The sequence below is a fragment of the Amblyraja radiata genome, chromosome 9 (genome assembly GCF_010909765.2).
Source record: "Amblyraja radiata isolate CabotCenter1 chromosome 9, sAmbRad1.1.pri, whole genome shotgun sequence".
In the NCBI taxonomy this organism is placed as follows: domain Eukaryota; kingdom Metazoa; phylum Chordata; class Chondrichthyes; order Rajiformes; family Rajidae; genus Amblyraja; species Amblyraja radiata.
In genome coordinates this window covers 56,183,822-56,199,320 of record NC_045964.1, presented here as the reverse complement: position 1 = coordinate 56,199,320, position 15,499 = coordinate 56,183,822, and the positions used below count along the sequence as shown (strand labels likewise).

Genomic DNA, 15,499 nt, shown 5'->3' with positions numbered 1-15,499 from the left:
GCAACCCCCACCCCGACCCCTGGCCCCTCACTCTCCCTCCCTCCCTCCCTCCACTGGGCCGGGCTAGCCACTGCATTGGCATCTGCCGCCGCACAAGGGCCAGATCAAGGGATTTGCACTAAATCTGTTAGAAAGCCGATTAAAGAGCAGAGATTTAATTTTAAATGAGATTACAACAATCCCCCGCCCTTTTATCCATTGTGGCAGGAGCTGTACTACACAGGATCTTCATTCTGCCCGGTGTCGCGATCGTTTTTTAAATGGAAAGACTACCTTGAAAGAATGCAGGGGAAGGGGGGGGTGAAAGTTTGCAATGAACTTTGCAATGCTCCAAATTAAAACTGTAAAGTCACCTTACTTCTGAGTACATCTTTTGGGAGATGGGGCAGCACATTGGTGCAGCTGTTGGAGCTGCTGCCTCGCAGTTTAGTTGAGTTTAGTTATTGTCACGTGTACCGAGGTACAGTGAAAAGCTTTTGTTGCGTGCTAACCAGTCAGCAGAAAGACAATACATGATTACAATCGAGCTATTCACAGTGTACAGATACAAGATAAAGGGAATAACGTGAATAAAGTTTAGTGCAAGGTAAGCCAGTAATGTCCGATCAAAGATTGTCCGAGGGTCTCCAGTGAGATAGATAGTAGTTCAGGACCGCTCTCTAGTTGTGGTAGGACGGTTCAGTTGCCTGATAACAGCTGTGGTAGTAACTGTCCCTGAATCTGGTGGTGTGCACTTTCACACTTCTATGCCTTTTGCCCGATGGGAGAGGGGAGAAGAGGTAATGGCCAGGGTGCGACTGGTCCTTGATTATGCTGCTGGCCTTGCCGAGGCAGCGCGAGGTATAAATGGGGTCAATGGAAGCATGGGCAGAAATCCTGGGGGTACGGGGGGGCCACGTTTCCCCCCCACCCCCCCCGCTTTGAGAGGTGGGTGACAATTCTCCCCTATGTTTTGTAATCCGGACTTTATCAGACGCTTTCTAAGGGCTGAATCAGCCCGTTTGCGGGGACTTTCAGTGCCCGGCGCGGTTTAAAATCAAACTGCTGCATCGAGGAGATTGAGGCTCCCGATGTTGAAGTCCCCGCCAGCCGATGAAAGGCCCCGCGAACGGGCCGATTCAACCCCCACGATTCGGGGCGGACAAAGCTGCTGTTGCTGGATTTCCAAGTCGGTCACCATCCAGGTCAACTCCAGATGTTATTTGCGTGCGTGTGTGCGTGCGTGTGTGTGTGTGTGTGTGTGTGTGTGTGTGTGTGTGTGTGTGTGTGTGTGTGAGCGCGCGCATGCTCGCGCGGCAGCCAAGAAATTGTGTCCCCCCCACCATGTACTGATAGCGATTTCCATGCCTGAATGGAAGGGAGATTAGTTTGTGTGATGGTCTGGGCTGCGTGCACAACTCTCTGCAGCTCTGTGTCTCACATTTCACAGTGGCAGAAACCCAGCTGAACGGTCCCTCTCAACACCTGGAGTGCAGTCCTGACCTTTCATCTACCACACTGGAGACCTGAACCATCTTTAATCTGACTTTATCTTGCACTCTATGCTGTTCCCTTTACCTGTGAATGTGAACTGCTTGAGTGTGATCATGCCTAGTCTTGTCTTAGCACACAAACAATAGCTTTTCACTGTACCTCGGCACACATTACAATAATAATCTAAACTAAACTCGGGTTCGATCCTGACTCTGGGCGCGGTCTGTGTGTGGTGTTTGCCAATTCTCCCTGTGACCACGCGGTGCTTCGGTTTCTGCCCACATCCCAAAGACAGTTCTTTTAAATGGAGAGACACAGTAATCTCGTTGTATGTGACACATGCAATGACAATAAAGCATTCTGATTCTGATTCTGATTCCGATTCTGAAAGACGTGCTGGTTTGTAGGTTAATTGGCCCTGTAAATTGTGTATAGGGAGTGGATGGGAAAGTGGGATAACACGGAACTAGATCCCGCCGATCTGCACGTCCTTGCAATGCGGGGAGGTAATGCACGCAGTCACAGAACACCACGAAACAGCACCCGAGCTCAGGGTTGAATCCAGATCACTGGTTGCAACGCTCCATTCACTCGGCTGCTGTCTCCCCACAAGTGGAAATTGAGTTGGACAGTTTTTGAAGGGGTAAATCTTTCATTGTTTTCTCTGGCGAGGTTGAGCAGACCTGAAGTTTATAAAATGATGGGAGGCAGAGATAGGGTCGACAGTCAGAAGCTTTTGCCCCAGACCAGAATGGTCAAAGACTAGAGGGCATAGCTTTGAGATGAGGGGGCGGGGGGGGGAAGAGTTTAAAGGAGATGTGTGGTGCAAGTTGTTTATCACACACAGAGAGAGGGTGCATGGAACACATTGCCAGGGGTGGTGGTGGAGATAGATAAGGTAGTGGAGTTTAAGAGGCTTTTAGATGGGCACATGGATATGCAGGGAATGGAGACGTAGCAATTATGCGCACGTATTTAGTTTAACTTGGCATCATGTACGGCACAGACAATGTGGGCCGAAGGGCCTGTTCTCCTGCACTGTACTGTTCAATATTCTAAATAAGCAAAAAAACTGTTTCCAGGAAAATCAAATTAAGCAAATCAGTTAAAGAATAAAAGGAAAGGTTACATTTTGTTTCTTAAGAATGCAGCGATTGTGTTCAGGCAGTGCGGAAGCCGGCTCAATAGGAAAGCTGAAAGGGAATTGGACGAATACCAAAGAAATAAGATCTGTTTGGCTGGGTGTGAGGGAACAAAGGAGCAGGACTCAGGGGAGAGCGAAAGCAAAGGGCTGGCACTGGGACAACGGGCTGAATGGCCACATTCTGGACCGCGGGGCTGGGTTTATCAGATGTCCTGCCAGGTGCCTCGTCACCCTTGGTACAACAGGATCAAGGCTAGCGGGGTGTTGGCGCTTAGAAATACCACTGAAGGTAGGAGAGTTGGCTGCTATGGTGGCCCAGCGGTAGAGTTGCTGCCTTATGGCGCCAGGGAACTGGGTTCGATCCTGTTCAACAGGTGCAGTCTGTATGGAATTTGTACGTTCTCTCCGTGACCTGTGTGGGTTTTCTCCGGGTGCTCCGGTTTCCTCCCACACTCCAAAGACGTACAGGTTTGTAGGTTAATTGGCTTGGTAAAATGGTAAATTGTCCCTAGTGTGTGTAGGATAAGGCTAGTGTGCGGGGATCACTGGTCGGCGCGGACTCGTGGGTGGGCGGAAGGGCCTGTTTCTGCCCTGTATATCTAAACTAAACTAAACTAAAAGTTGTCACTTACCATGGATGAGGGTTGCAGTCGTTCTTATCTGCAAGAGGAACAAAAGGCAGATTGAGCAACTTCAAAACAAAGCAAACTTGCACTGTGGAGCAGTAGAGTACAGTATAGGTTTGGAGTACACAGCATATTGAATGGTTGCATCATGGCTTGGTTTGGCAACTCAAACACCCAGGAATGAAGAAGATTGCCAAAAGTGGGGAACACTGCCCGGTCCATCACGGTACTGACCTCCCCACCATCGAAGGTCCATCACAGATACTGACCTCCCCACCATCGAAGGTCCATCACAGATACTGACCTCCCCACCATCGAAGGGATCTACAGGCGTCGCTGCCTTAATAAGGCAGCCAGCATCGTCAAAGACCCACACCACCCTGGCCACGCTCTCGTTCACCCCTGCCATCGGGAAGAAGGTACAGGCGCCGAAAACTGTAACGTCCACGTTCAGGAACAGCTTCTTCCCAACAACCATCAGGCTACTAAGCACAACAACCTCCAAATAAGCTCCGAACTACATAGACTTGGGGGCATTATTTTTTACTTTTGATCACGGAAGGGGTGAGGGGAACATCCCGAGGAATGTTTATCTCTCGGTCGCAGCTTCCTGATGAAATGGTGTCGGTGTGGAGAGCAAGGATGCAGGAGCAGCAACAGGTACTGAGCAGACACACACAAGAGCAGGACGTTTGACAATGTGCTACGTGAGCCGTCGGTACTTACTCTGCGTGCAGCTCTGTCCTTCCCATCCCTCTTTACACACGCAGGTGTAGGAGTCGCCACTTCCCACACACGTCCCACCATTCTGGCAACGATTCGGGATGCAACTGCTGTCCTTAACTGCAACACACAAATCGCACTGGTCAGGTTTATGGCAATACGAGGCAGAAACATAGTGCTAGAGTAACTCAGCGGGTCAGGCAGCATCTGTGGAGAACTTTGATCGGTGACATTTCACAGAGTGCTGGAGTAACTCAGCGGGTCAGGCAGCATCTCTGGAGAACATGGATAGGTGACGTTTCGGGTTGGGACCTTTCTTCAGTGTGATTGTATTATGCTGAGGACCTGCATCCACCTATCACTTGCCAGATTTGTCCCGTTCCCACCCTTCCAGCTTTCCCCCCTGAATACAGTCAGTCTGGAGAAGGGTCCCAACCCGAGATGTCCATGTTCTCCAGAGATGCTGCCTGGTCCATTGAGTTATTCCAGCACTATGCCGTTTATTAAACTCATCTCAAGGCACTGCACTGCACTGCCTCGCCTCCTCCTTCCAAGTCCAGGACTGAGCTGCCATGACAAGCCTTAGATCGGCAGCGCCCCTGCACAGGCGGCCTGATGGTGAGAAACGGCGCCCCGATGTGGTCGTGGACTTTGTTACCAGTGTGAATAAAATATATAACACGAGTTCACCTTGCTGCCAGTGTCGGTGTGGTCACTGGCGTTACCCCTCGACGCTGCTGTTTCCCAGACAGTGTTGGAGGTGCACTCTCGCAGGCCAACAAGCAAGGGGCACAAAGCGCAGGCCATGACAGAGAAGGGGAACTCACCGAGATTGCAGGTGGAGCCAGCCCACTCTGGAGGGCAGGCACATCGGAAGGTGTCTCCCACGTCGTGGCAGGTGCCCCCGTTACTACACGTCCGCTCATCGCACTGGCTCTCCCCTGCAGGGGCAGAAGGGTTTCACAATTAAAGCAGGGGAAGTGGCGCAGCGGTAGAGTTGCTACCTCACAGCGCCAGAGACCCGGGTTCCATCCTCACTACGGGTGCTGTCTGTACGGAGTTTGTACGTTCTCCCCGTGGGTTTTCTCCGGGTGCTCTGGTTTCCTCCCACACTCCAAAGACGTCCAGGATTGTAGGTTAATTGGCTTGGTAAAAATTATAAATTGTCCCTAGTGTGTGTAGGAAAGTGCTAGTGTTGGGGGAGTACAGAACCAGGGGCCACAGCTTAGGAATAAGGGGTAAGCCATTTAGAACCGAGACGAGGAAACACTTTTTCTCACAGAGAGTGGTGAGTCTGTGGAATTCTCTGCCTCAGAGGACGGTGGAGGCCGGTTCTCTGGATACTTTCAAGAGAGAGCTAGATAGGGCTCTTAAAGATAGCGGAGTCAGGAGATATGGGGAGAAGGCAGGAACGGGGTACTGATTGGGGATGATCAGCCATGATCACATTGAATGGCAGTGCAGGCTCGAAGGGCCGAATGGCCTACTTCTGCACCTGTTGTCAACGGTCTATTGTACGGGGATCGCTGGTCGGCGTGTTCCCGCGCTGTATCTCGAAACGAAACTAAAATAGTTTGCACTTCTAACACAGTAAAACTGTTGAGGGAATTCGCAAGAACATGCAAGAAAAAGATAGAATCATAGGAGCAGGGAAACAGGCCCTTGGTGGGCTGCCCCATCGTGTGGATGAGAAGGAAGCATTACCTGGCAGCTATCGTGCAGGGATAAATCATAATGTTTAAGAAAGTACTGCAGATGCTGGTAAAATCGAGGGTAGACACAAAATGCGGGAGTAACTCAGCGGGTGGGGCCACATCTAGATGCATTTTGTGTCTACCAGGGATAGATTATAAAGTCATAAAGCACGTAAACAGGCCCCCAAGACGTCCTACTGGTTTCACTGTCGTCCTGTTTAGTTTCACTGTTTGCATCCACTAGGGAGAGGGAGAGCAAAACAGAATTTGCAACACTAAAATCATAAAACGTGACATTAGTTTGGGAGACACAAAATGCTGGTGTAACTCAGATTGTGAGGCAGCATCTCTGGAGAGAAGGAATGGGTGACGTTTTGGGTCGAGACTGATGAATGGTCTCGACCCAAAACATCGGCCATTCCTTCCCAAAGTCAAAGTCAATTTTATTCGTCACATGCACCCGAAGGTGCAGTGAAATGAATTTGCCAGCAGCGATACTTAAAAAGAACACACAATACACAATAAGATTTAACACAAACATCCACCACAGCATTCTTCACTGTAATAGAAGGCAACAAAGTTTAGCCAGTCCTCCATCTTTGTGCACTCGTGGTCGCGGCTATGAACGGTCGAACACACTCCGCGGCTTGGAGTGCCCGAATCGGCACTTTCTTATCAGAGACCACGGCTTCAGGATGTTATAATCTAGATGCTGCCTCACCTGCTATGTTACTCCAGCATTTTGTGTCTACCTTGGATTTAAACCAGCATCTGCAGTTCTTTCCTACACACTAGTTTGGGAAGTGTGGATCAGGTGAACAGTTGTGTGGGAATGTGTAGGATGGAACTGCAGATGCTGGTTTTACACCGTATACACAAAACGCTGGAGTAACTCAGCGGGACGGGCAGCATCTCTGGAGAGAAGGAATGGGGTGCCTGCTTTGGGTCGGGACACTTCAGTGTCCAGCATTCTGTGCCTCTGTGAGAGGGGGAGGTGGTGGTTGGTCCAACACTCTGCGTGCAGCATTCGCATGAAGGGGCAGAGCACTTACTGGAGTGGCAGGTCTTCCCCTTCCAGTTGTTGGTGCAGTCGCAGTGGAAGTCGTTCAGTCTGTCCGCACAGTGGCCTCCGTTGAGACAGGGGTTAGGGTTGCAATTGTTGAAGTCTACGTGTGAGAACAGACAGAGGACCATCAGCTTTCATTAATAGACAGTAGGTGCAGGAGTAGGCCATTCGGCCCTTCGAGCCAGCACCGCCATTCAATGTGATCATGGCTGATCATCCCCAATCAGTACCCCGTTCCTGCCTCCTCCCCATATCCCCTGACTCCGCTATCTTTAAAAGCTCACCAGCAACGCACATGTGCCTATGGTCATAATGTGAGAAATAGCCGTGTGGCAGAGGCCTTCCCGAGGTGCCCAAAGGTTCATCTGTCGGCATGACCGGGACCCTGTCCGGAAGCTCGTCTGTCAGCGGGACCGGGAACCCGCCTGAAAGTTCGTCGGGACCGGGAGGGAGCTGGAGACGTCAGACACGAGGAGCAAGTGAACTGGGATAATCCCTCCAGCGCCTTCGAGGTCGGCTGCAGGAGGTGCTCCTGGGACACAAAGATGGCTGGGCGAGGAGAGGGACGATGGTTCTCTAGTACATCAAGCGCACGGCCCGACCGGACTTTGCAGATGGTGCCAACAATGGTGGCGCTAGTGTGTGTAATATATGATCTCAGGATCTCACTGTGCAGTTGCATATGTGGCAAAGAAAGCATGCATGGGTTGGGCCGAAGGGCCCGTTTCCGTGCCATACGACTCTATGACGTTACGAGCGTCTACCGGCAGTGTCTTATCACTCACCAATCTCACACAACACGCTCTCCCATCCATCAGGACAGATACAAGCAAAGGAGTCCACTCCATCAATACACGTGCCTCCATTTTTGCACTGGTTCTGAGTGCAGTCGTTGATATCTGCAGAAGACACAATTTTAAGGTACTGTTGACATTGAACCATGGAAAGGCCGACCCATAACGCTGGGCGGGTAAACAGTCCGCACTACTTGGGCAGCACAGTGGCACAGCTGGTAGAACCACTGCCTCACCACGCCAGAGACCCGGGTTTCATTCCCAGCCCAGCTGCTGTCTGTGCAGAACAGGCAAGGATAGATAGGGTGGGCAGTCAGAATCTTTTCCCCAGGATGGAAATATCAAATACGAAGGCATTAAGGTGAGTGGGGAAAAGTTTAAACAAGATAAGATCGGAAGATCATAAGTGATAGGAGCAGAATTAGGCCATTCAGCCCATCAATACTCCGCCATTCAATCATGGCGGTTCTATCTTTCCCTCCTAACCATTCTCCTGCCTTCTCCCCAAAACCCCTGACACCCGTACTAATCAAGAATCTATCTATCTCTGCCTTAAATATATCCATTGACGGCCTCCACAGCCTTCTGTGGCAAAGAATTCCACAGACTCACCACCCTCTGGCTAAAGAAATTCCTCCTCATCTCCTTCCTAAAGGAGTACTGTTCAATGTTCTATGATGGTCAGCATGGACTAAGGTCCATATTTAAATTGCATCGATCCCTGACCCTAAAACCACATTGCAGGAGCATCAAAGAACATGCAGATATTGAGGTGGCATTGTGACTTACTTTCGTGGCAATAGGTGCCGGTGAAGCCGCGGTTGCAGGCACAGGTGAAGTTCCCTGCCGGCTGGCTGATGCAGGTGCCTTGGGGGCCGCAGACATTGGACGAGATGTAGCGGAAGCCGTCCTGACTGCTGTTGCTGGAGATGGCCACTGTGCAGCTGTCAATGACTGCGGAAACAAGAGCACAGGGATCAATCAGAGCAGATAATACCATACATCAATATCATCTATTCAATTGGAATGGCAGAGTAGACTTGGTGGGCCGAATGGCTTACTTCTGTGCCTATGACTTATGAATGTTCAACAAAGCGCAAACTGCCGGAAGAACACAGTGGGCCAGGCAGCATCAGTTGAGGGAAATGGGCAGGTGACGATTTGTGTTGGGACTCTTCAGGTCAGATGGTCAGAGAGGCACAGAGGATGGGAGCAAGGGATTTGCAGACAGGTGTCGATTTATATTTATTATTATCACGTATACGGATCTACAGTGAAAACCTTCATTTTGCATGCTATCCAATCAACTCATAGATACATAGACAATAGGTGCAGGTGTAGGCCATTCTGCCCTTTGAGCCAGCCCCACCATTCAATGTGATCATAGCTGATCATCCACAATCAGTACCCCGTTCCTGCCTTCTCCCCATATCCCCTGACTCCGCTATCTTTAAGAGCTCGATCTAACTCTCTCTTGAAAGCATCCAGATAATTGGCCTCCACTGCCTTCTGAGGCAGAGAATTCCACAGATTCACAACTCTTTGAGTGAAAACGTTTTTCCCCATCTCCGTTCTAAATGGCTTACCCCATATTCTTAAACTGGGAACATTGGGAACATGTTTCCTGCTTCTAGCATGTCCAATCCTTTAATAATCTTATATGTTTTAATAAGATATCCTCTCATCCTTCTAAATTCCAGTGTATACAAGCTCAGTCGCTCCATTCTATCAACATATGACAGTCCCGCCATCCCAGGAGTTCAGATAATGCTACACATACCTACAATCAAGTCAAACTCCAGTACAACAGGTAGAGCAAAGGGGAAGATACAGAGTGCAGAATATAGTTCTCAGCATTGTAGCGCATCAGTTCCATAGAAAGCATACTGTCGGGCTGCATCACAGCTTGGTATGGGAACAGCTCTGCCCAAGATCGCCAGAAATTGCAGGGAGTTGTGGATGTAGCCCAGTCCATCACACAGACCACACTCCCCACCATTGTAGATGTAGCCCAGTCCATCACACAGACCACACTCCCCACCATTGTAGATGTAGCCCAGTCCGTCACACAGGCCACACTCCCCACCATTGACTCCATCTACACTTCACGCTGCCTCGGGGAAGCGGCCAACATAATCAAAGACTTGTCCCACCCCAGTCATTCCTTCTTCTCCCCGCTCCCGTCCGGCAGAAGGTACAGAAGCTTGAAAGCGCGAACCACCAGACTCAGGAACAGCTTCTTCCCCTCTGTTATCAGGCTGAACGGTCCTTCCATAAGCTAGGGTACTGTCCGATTCACCTCTACCCCATTGTGGACATTGGACTTTGTCTGTGGAATTGATGTGCTACAATGCTGAGAACTATATTCTGTACTCTGTATCTTGTCCTTTGCTCCACCTATTGTACTGGAGTTTGACTTGATTGTATTCATGTATAGCGTTATATGATCTGATCAGATAGCATGTATAGCAAAGCTTTTCACTGTACCTCGGTACACGAGGTAATAATAAACCTCAACTCCAATCCCTTTGCAGTGTAGGCCAAAATGCAACTTTTATTGTGTACTGTTTGAGGGACTTGCCTGCTAGCATTGTGATTCATGCACCGGACTCCACGATCCCTCTGAAGTTCACGCACTTGCAGACTCTACCATTTAGATAATAATCTGCCTTTTGATTGTCCTTACCAAGTGCATGACCTCACTCTTACCCACATTAGACTCCATTTACATGCAGTCTTGTGTTCACTCTTTCAATTTATTTATATCCCATAACGGAATCACAGCATCCTTATCACAACATCCCCTTCCACCTATTTTTGTATAATTGGCAAATTTGGAGACCTTACATGCTGTTCCTTCCTCCAAGTCATTAATGTAAATGGTGAACCAAGAACAGATCCCTGAGCTACTTCACTGGTTAAGGGGCTGTCCCACTTGGGCGACCTAATTGGCGAGTTTAAAAGAGTTTGAAAAAATGACATGTTGAAGACCTCCTTTGACTACGTAGAAGATCTCCTTCGACCATGTTGAAGACTAGCTACGACTAACTTCTGGAAAATTGGACACCGAATAGTGGAGAGTGAAGACGACCTCCTTTGATCACCTTCGACCTCCCTTCGACTACGATGAAGACTATCTACGACTACCTTCAACTACCCTCGATTACCTACGACTAACATGCTGAACTACTATGACCTACCACGACTAAACCTACGAGTAAAAAAGTATTGATTTTTTCCATGGCGACCTTTTATTACTCGCGGGCATTTTATAACATATTGAAAAACCCGCCGCGACCTAGCTGAAGCCTCGAGTACGCGGAGACCACTCTTGAGCATGAAGGAGTGTTACTAAGACCTCCTACGACCTCGTGTCGACCATGCTGCGAATATGAGTCGAGGGTAAAGTCGGCAGAACTTGTGGATTAGGTCGCCAAAGTGGGACAGGCCCTTTACGTCCGTCCAGCCTAAAATGGACTCACTTATTCCGTGACTGTGGGAGTGGGAGGTGGCCCCCAGGGCACCAATGCTGAAGGGGGAGGAGGGGGATGACTGTTTGCGGGACGTTCTGGATGGAGGTGAGGGATGCAACGGGCCTTTATGGCCAACTACAGCTGGGACGGTGAAAATGGCGTCAGAACCTGGTGACTCTTGCAATATGGACTCAGTTTCTAGACACTCTGTACTTAATCTGGGATTGTATTTATGTATGACAATAACTTAACTGTACCTTGGTAAGTCTTAGTAAAGAACCATTATACTTTGTTCTCTAGGTGGCTGGCAGTTCTCAACCCATTCTAACACGCTCGTTTCAATAATATGGGCTTTTTAATTCATGCACCAGCTTCCTTCGCATGCAACTAAATATGTAACTTCTCCAGGTTCCCCTCTTCCTGTTACACAGAACAGAACAGCACAGGAACAGGCCCTTCGGCCACTATGTCTGTGCCAAACACGATGCACGTGATCCATATCCCTCCACTTCCTACATGTCCAAGTGTCTATCTTGAACGCTACTGTCGGGAGAGGGCAGGAGAATGGGGTTAGGAGGGAAAGATAGATCAGCCACGAACCAATGGTGGAGTAGACTTGATGAGTCGAATGGCCTAATTCTGCTCCTTATATATCCAGACAGAAATGACTGAGAGTGGGCTCAACTGGGGAGATCTCGAAAGAACTGCCAACAACCGAGTGAGGTGGAGGACATTTGTCAATGGCCCATGCTCCCTAGAGGAGCAAAGGTCTTAAGAAGAAGAAGATGAAGATCTTATATATATCTGTCTCCACCACCATCTCTGGCAGCAAGTTCCAGGCACAGTGTAAAAAGAGAATTGACTGCACACGCCCATTAAACTTTGCCCCTCTCACCTTAAAGCTACACCCTGTGACATTTGACATTTCCATCCTGGGAGAAAGGTTCTGACTGTCTCCCATAGTTTCTATACCTCTCTCCGGTCTCCCTTCAAACTCTGGCATTCCAAAGAAAACCCATCCATGTCTGTACAACCTTGTAGCTAGGTAGACAAAAGTGCTGGAGAAACTCAGCGGGTGCAGCAGCATCTATGAATGGTTTCGGCCCAAAACGCTGCCTATTTCTTTCACTCCATAGATGCTGCTGCACCCGCTGAGTTTCTCCAGCACTTTTGTCTACCTTCGATTTTCCAGCATCTGCAGTTCCTTCTTAAACAACCTTGTAGCTAACTCCCTGTCATCCAGGAATCATTCCGGTAAACCTTTTCTACACATTGCAGATATCGGAACCTTGAGCAGAACACAGTGTTTGAGTAACTCCGCGGCACAGACAACATCGTGGGGGGAATTGATAGGCAAGTTTTGGGTCGGGGCCCTCTCCCAACTTCTCCTTCAGAGTCTGGGTCTTAGTAACGTTTTCCACCGTGGGGACTGATGCAAACAATTTATGCAACACTTTTGTCATTTATTTCCTGGAGTGAACAGTGGGGCAGCTGGTAGAGCTGCTGCCTAACAGCGCCAGAGTCCCAGGTGTCTGTTTGGAATATGCATGTTCTCCCCGTGACCGAAGATAGCCAAGGTAGATGTGGGGCCTCTGGATAACAAAGGCTGGTGAATGAATAAAAACATTTTAATACAGGGACCCTGACCTGAAAGGTCACCAATCTGTGTTCTCCGGAGATGCTGCCTGACCTGGTGGTGAGTTACTCCAGCACTTTGTGTCTTTTTTTAATTTATAAACTAGTATCTGCAGTTCCTTGTAACCACAGTAACAGGAAAGAAATTGATTGATTGAAAGATACAGCATAGAAACAGGCCCTACGGCCCACCGAGTCCACGCCGACCATCGATCACCCGTTCACACTAGTGCAATGTTAACCCACTTTCTCATCCACTTGCAATACACTGGCGGCAATCTACAGAGGCCAATTAATCTACCGCAAGTCTTTGGGATGTGGGGGGATGTGGGGGGATGTGGGAGTAAACCGGAGCACCTGGAGGAAACCCACGTGGACACAGGGCGAACGAGTAAAGGGCCTGTCCCACTTACATGATTTTTTTCGGCAACTTGCCGGCGCCCGTCAAAGTCGCAGCAGGTCGCCAAAAATGTTCAAAATGTTGAAAATCCAGTGGCGACCAGAAAAAGGTACCACTCTCTGGGCGACTACTCAGGACCAAACAGGAGTCACCCCGCGACAGGTCGCGTAAGTGGGACAGGCCCCTAACACTCCACACACAGACACCGGTCGTCGTCAGGATCGAACCCGGTTCTCTGGCGCCATGAGGCAGCGGCTCTACCAGCTGCACCACCATTCTGATGGGCAATTACTGACGGGTATGGGTGAGAGAAGATGAGCGTCACCAGTTAAACGTACCTCGACAGGGCACAGATCGGCAGTGATCCTTGAGCAGTGAGCAGTTCTTCCCCTCGTAGTCCTCCGGACAGGCGCAGTAGTAATCGTTACCCAGCACGTAGCACTTGGCGTGGTTCTGACAGGGGCTGGGATCACAGTAGTTGATCTTCTTCTGCAATAGAGGAGCAAAAAACCCCATGAAGCAGAATAAAGACCGCAGTAGAACATAGAACTGTACAGCACAAGACCTGGCCCTCCGGCACACAATGTCTGTGTTGAACATGATACCATGGTAAAACACTTCTGAACCTTCTGAATTTTTGTAGTCGGCAGGGCAGTACTCTGAATATCGCCAACTTGGACAATTTTACATTTTTATCAAGCCAATTAACCTCCAAACCTGTACGTCTTTGGAGTGTGGGAGGAAACCGAAGATCTCGGAGAAAACCCACGCAGATCACAGGGAGAACATACAAACTCCATAGAGACAGCAACCGTAGTCGGGATTGAACCCGGGTCTCTGGCGCTGCATTTTGCTGTAAGGCAGCAACTTTACCGCTGTGCCACCGTGACTGCCTTTTGACTGCACAACTCAACCCACATTGGTGGGGCCAGACCACAAGAGGACACACATCCAAATGCTTTAGTGGGCTCAAAGCCCAAGGAATAAAAGACGAGTAATGCGCAGAGGACTGTTGTGTTGCTGAACCTGTCTGTGTGCACAGCATAGAACTGAGAACAGCACAGCATGGGAACTAACACAATGCCATGACCAAATTTCCTCTGCCTGTACACGATCCATATCCACCCCATTGCGTATCTGCCTCCACCACCACCTCCAGCAGCATGTTCCAGGCACCCACCCCTCTCTGAGGGTGACAGACTTTTTCTCAGAGTCGGAGAATCAAGAAGCAAGGTACGCTTAAGGTGGGGGGGGGGGGGGGGGAGGGGGGGAAGATGTAAGAGGAACATGAGGGACCATGTTTTCCACACAGACGATGGTGAGTGTATGGAACGAGTTGCGAGAGGAGGTAGTTGAGATGTACATGGATAGGAAAGTTTTCCCATGTGAGAGGGGAGAAGAGGGAGTGACCAGGGTGCAACTCGTCCTTGATTATACTGGTGGCTTTGCCAAGGCAGCGTGAGTTGTAAGTGGAGTCAATGGAAGGGAGGTTTGTTCGTGTGATGGTCTGGGCTGCGTCCACAACTCTCTGCAATTTCTTGCGGTCTTGGAGGGAATTATTCCCAAACCATGCTGTGATGCATCTCGATAAAATGCTTTGGATAATGTAGCTAGGGGTAAGGTAGTCAGATGGGAACAATGCATAAAACAAACAGCGACAGCTGGAAATAGAGAAATATTCACACATCTGACCGGCACCTGATGAATAATGAAGTCAAGTCACCTAGTGCACACCACGCGCACTGGCCAATCCTGTGCTAAACCCACAGGTTTCAGTCTCACCTCAACAACCGGCCATCAGCTGTTCCCACCGCAGAATCTGGGGCCCTTGCCATTGGAGAAAACATTTAACATTCTTTACGCTGCCAGTTGCCTCCATTCTACTGACACCGTCACCCTCAGTCATAGTTACAGGCCGAACTCTGCTATTCAACCTTGAGGCTGGATTACTAGTGTGTCTGCAACTCCATGCAGGGGAGATGGGAGAGGTTGCTACAGAACCAAGGGCAGGAGCTCTGACATTAAACCTTAGGCCACTGGATTGTCGTCCCTCTTGGTAATTATAGCTGTCATCCAGAGGAACAGAGGACATAGGTTCAAGATGAAGGCGAAAAGATTTAATAGGAATCCGAGGGGTAACTTTTTCACACAAAGGATGGTGGGTGTAATGCCCCTGTCCCACTTGGGAAAACTCTGGAGACTTTGCGCCCCACCCAAGGTTTCCGTGCGGTTCCTGGAGGTTGCACGTAGTGGAAGTAGGTAGGGAGACTGACAAAAACCTCCGTGAACCTCCGGGAACGGCACGGAAACCTTGGGTGGGGCGCAAAGTCTCCAGAGGTTTCCATTCAGGTTTCCTAACTGACAGGGGCATAAGGAACAAGCTGCCAGAGGAGGTAGTTGAGACTGGGACTATCCCAACGTTTAAGAAACTGTTTGACGGGTACAAGGGTAGGACAGGTTTAGAGGGATAT

The 15,499-nt window shown here is 49.5% G+C and overlaps 1 protein-coding gene across 2 annotated transcripts in view; it reads right to left on the bottom strand.

Moving 5' to 3' along the window:
* The window catches only part of jag2 (jagged canonical Notch ligand 2), a 186,863-nt gene that overhangs the window by 18,553 nt on the left and 152,811 nt on the right, over window positions 1–15,499 (bottom strand). For both annotated transcript variants that reach the window (XM_033027520.1, XM_033027521.1), the window contains 7 exons: window positions 13,367–13,517; window positions 8,310–8,474; window positions 7,512–7,625; window positions 6,713–6,826; window positions 4,794–4,907; window positions 3,970–4,086; window positions 3,250–3,277 (listed from right to left, as the gene is read on the bottom strand). In XM_033027520.1, coding sequence (XP_032883411.1) covers window positions 3,250–3,277; window positions 3,970–4,086; window positions 4,794–4,907; window positions 6,713–6,826; window positions 7,512–7,625; window positions 8,310–8,474; window positions 13,367–13,517 — 803 coding nt within the window. The remainder of the gene's footprint in view (window positions 1–3,249; window positions 3,278–3,969; window positions 4,087–4,793; window positions 4,908–6,712; window positions 6,827–7,511; window positions 7,626–8,309; window positions 8,475–13,366; window positions 13,518–15,499) is intronic.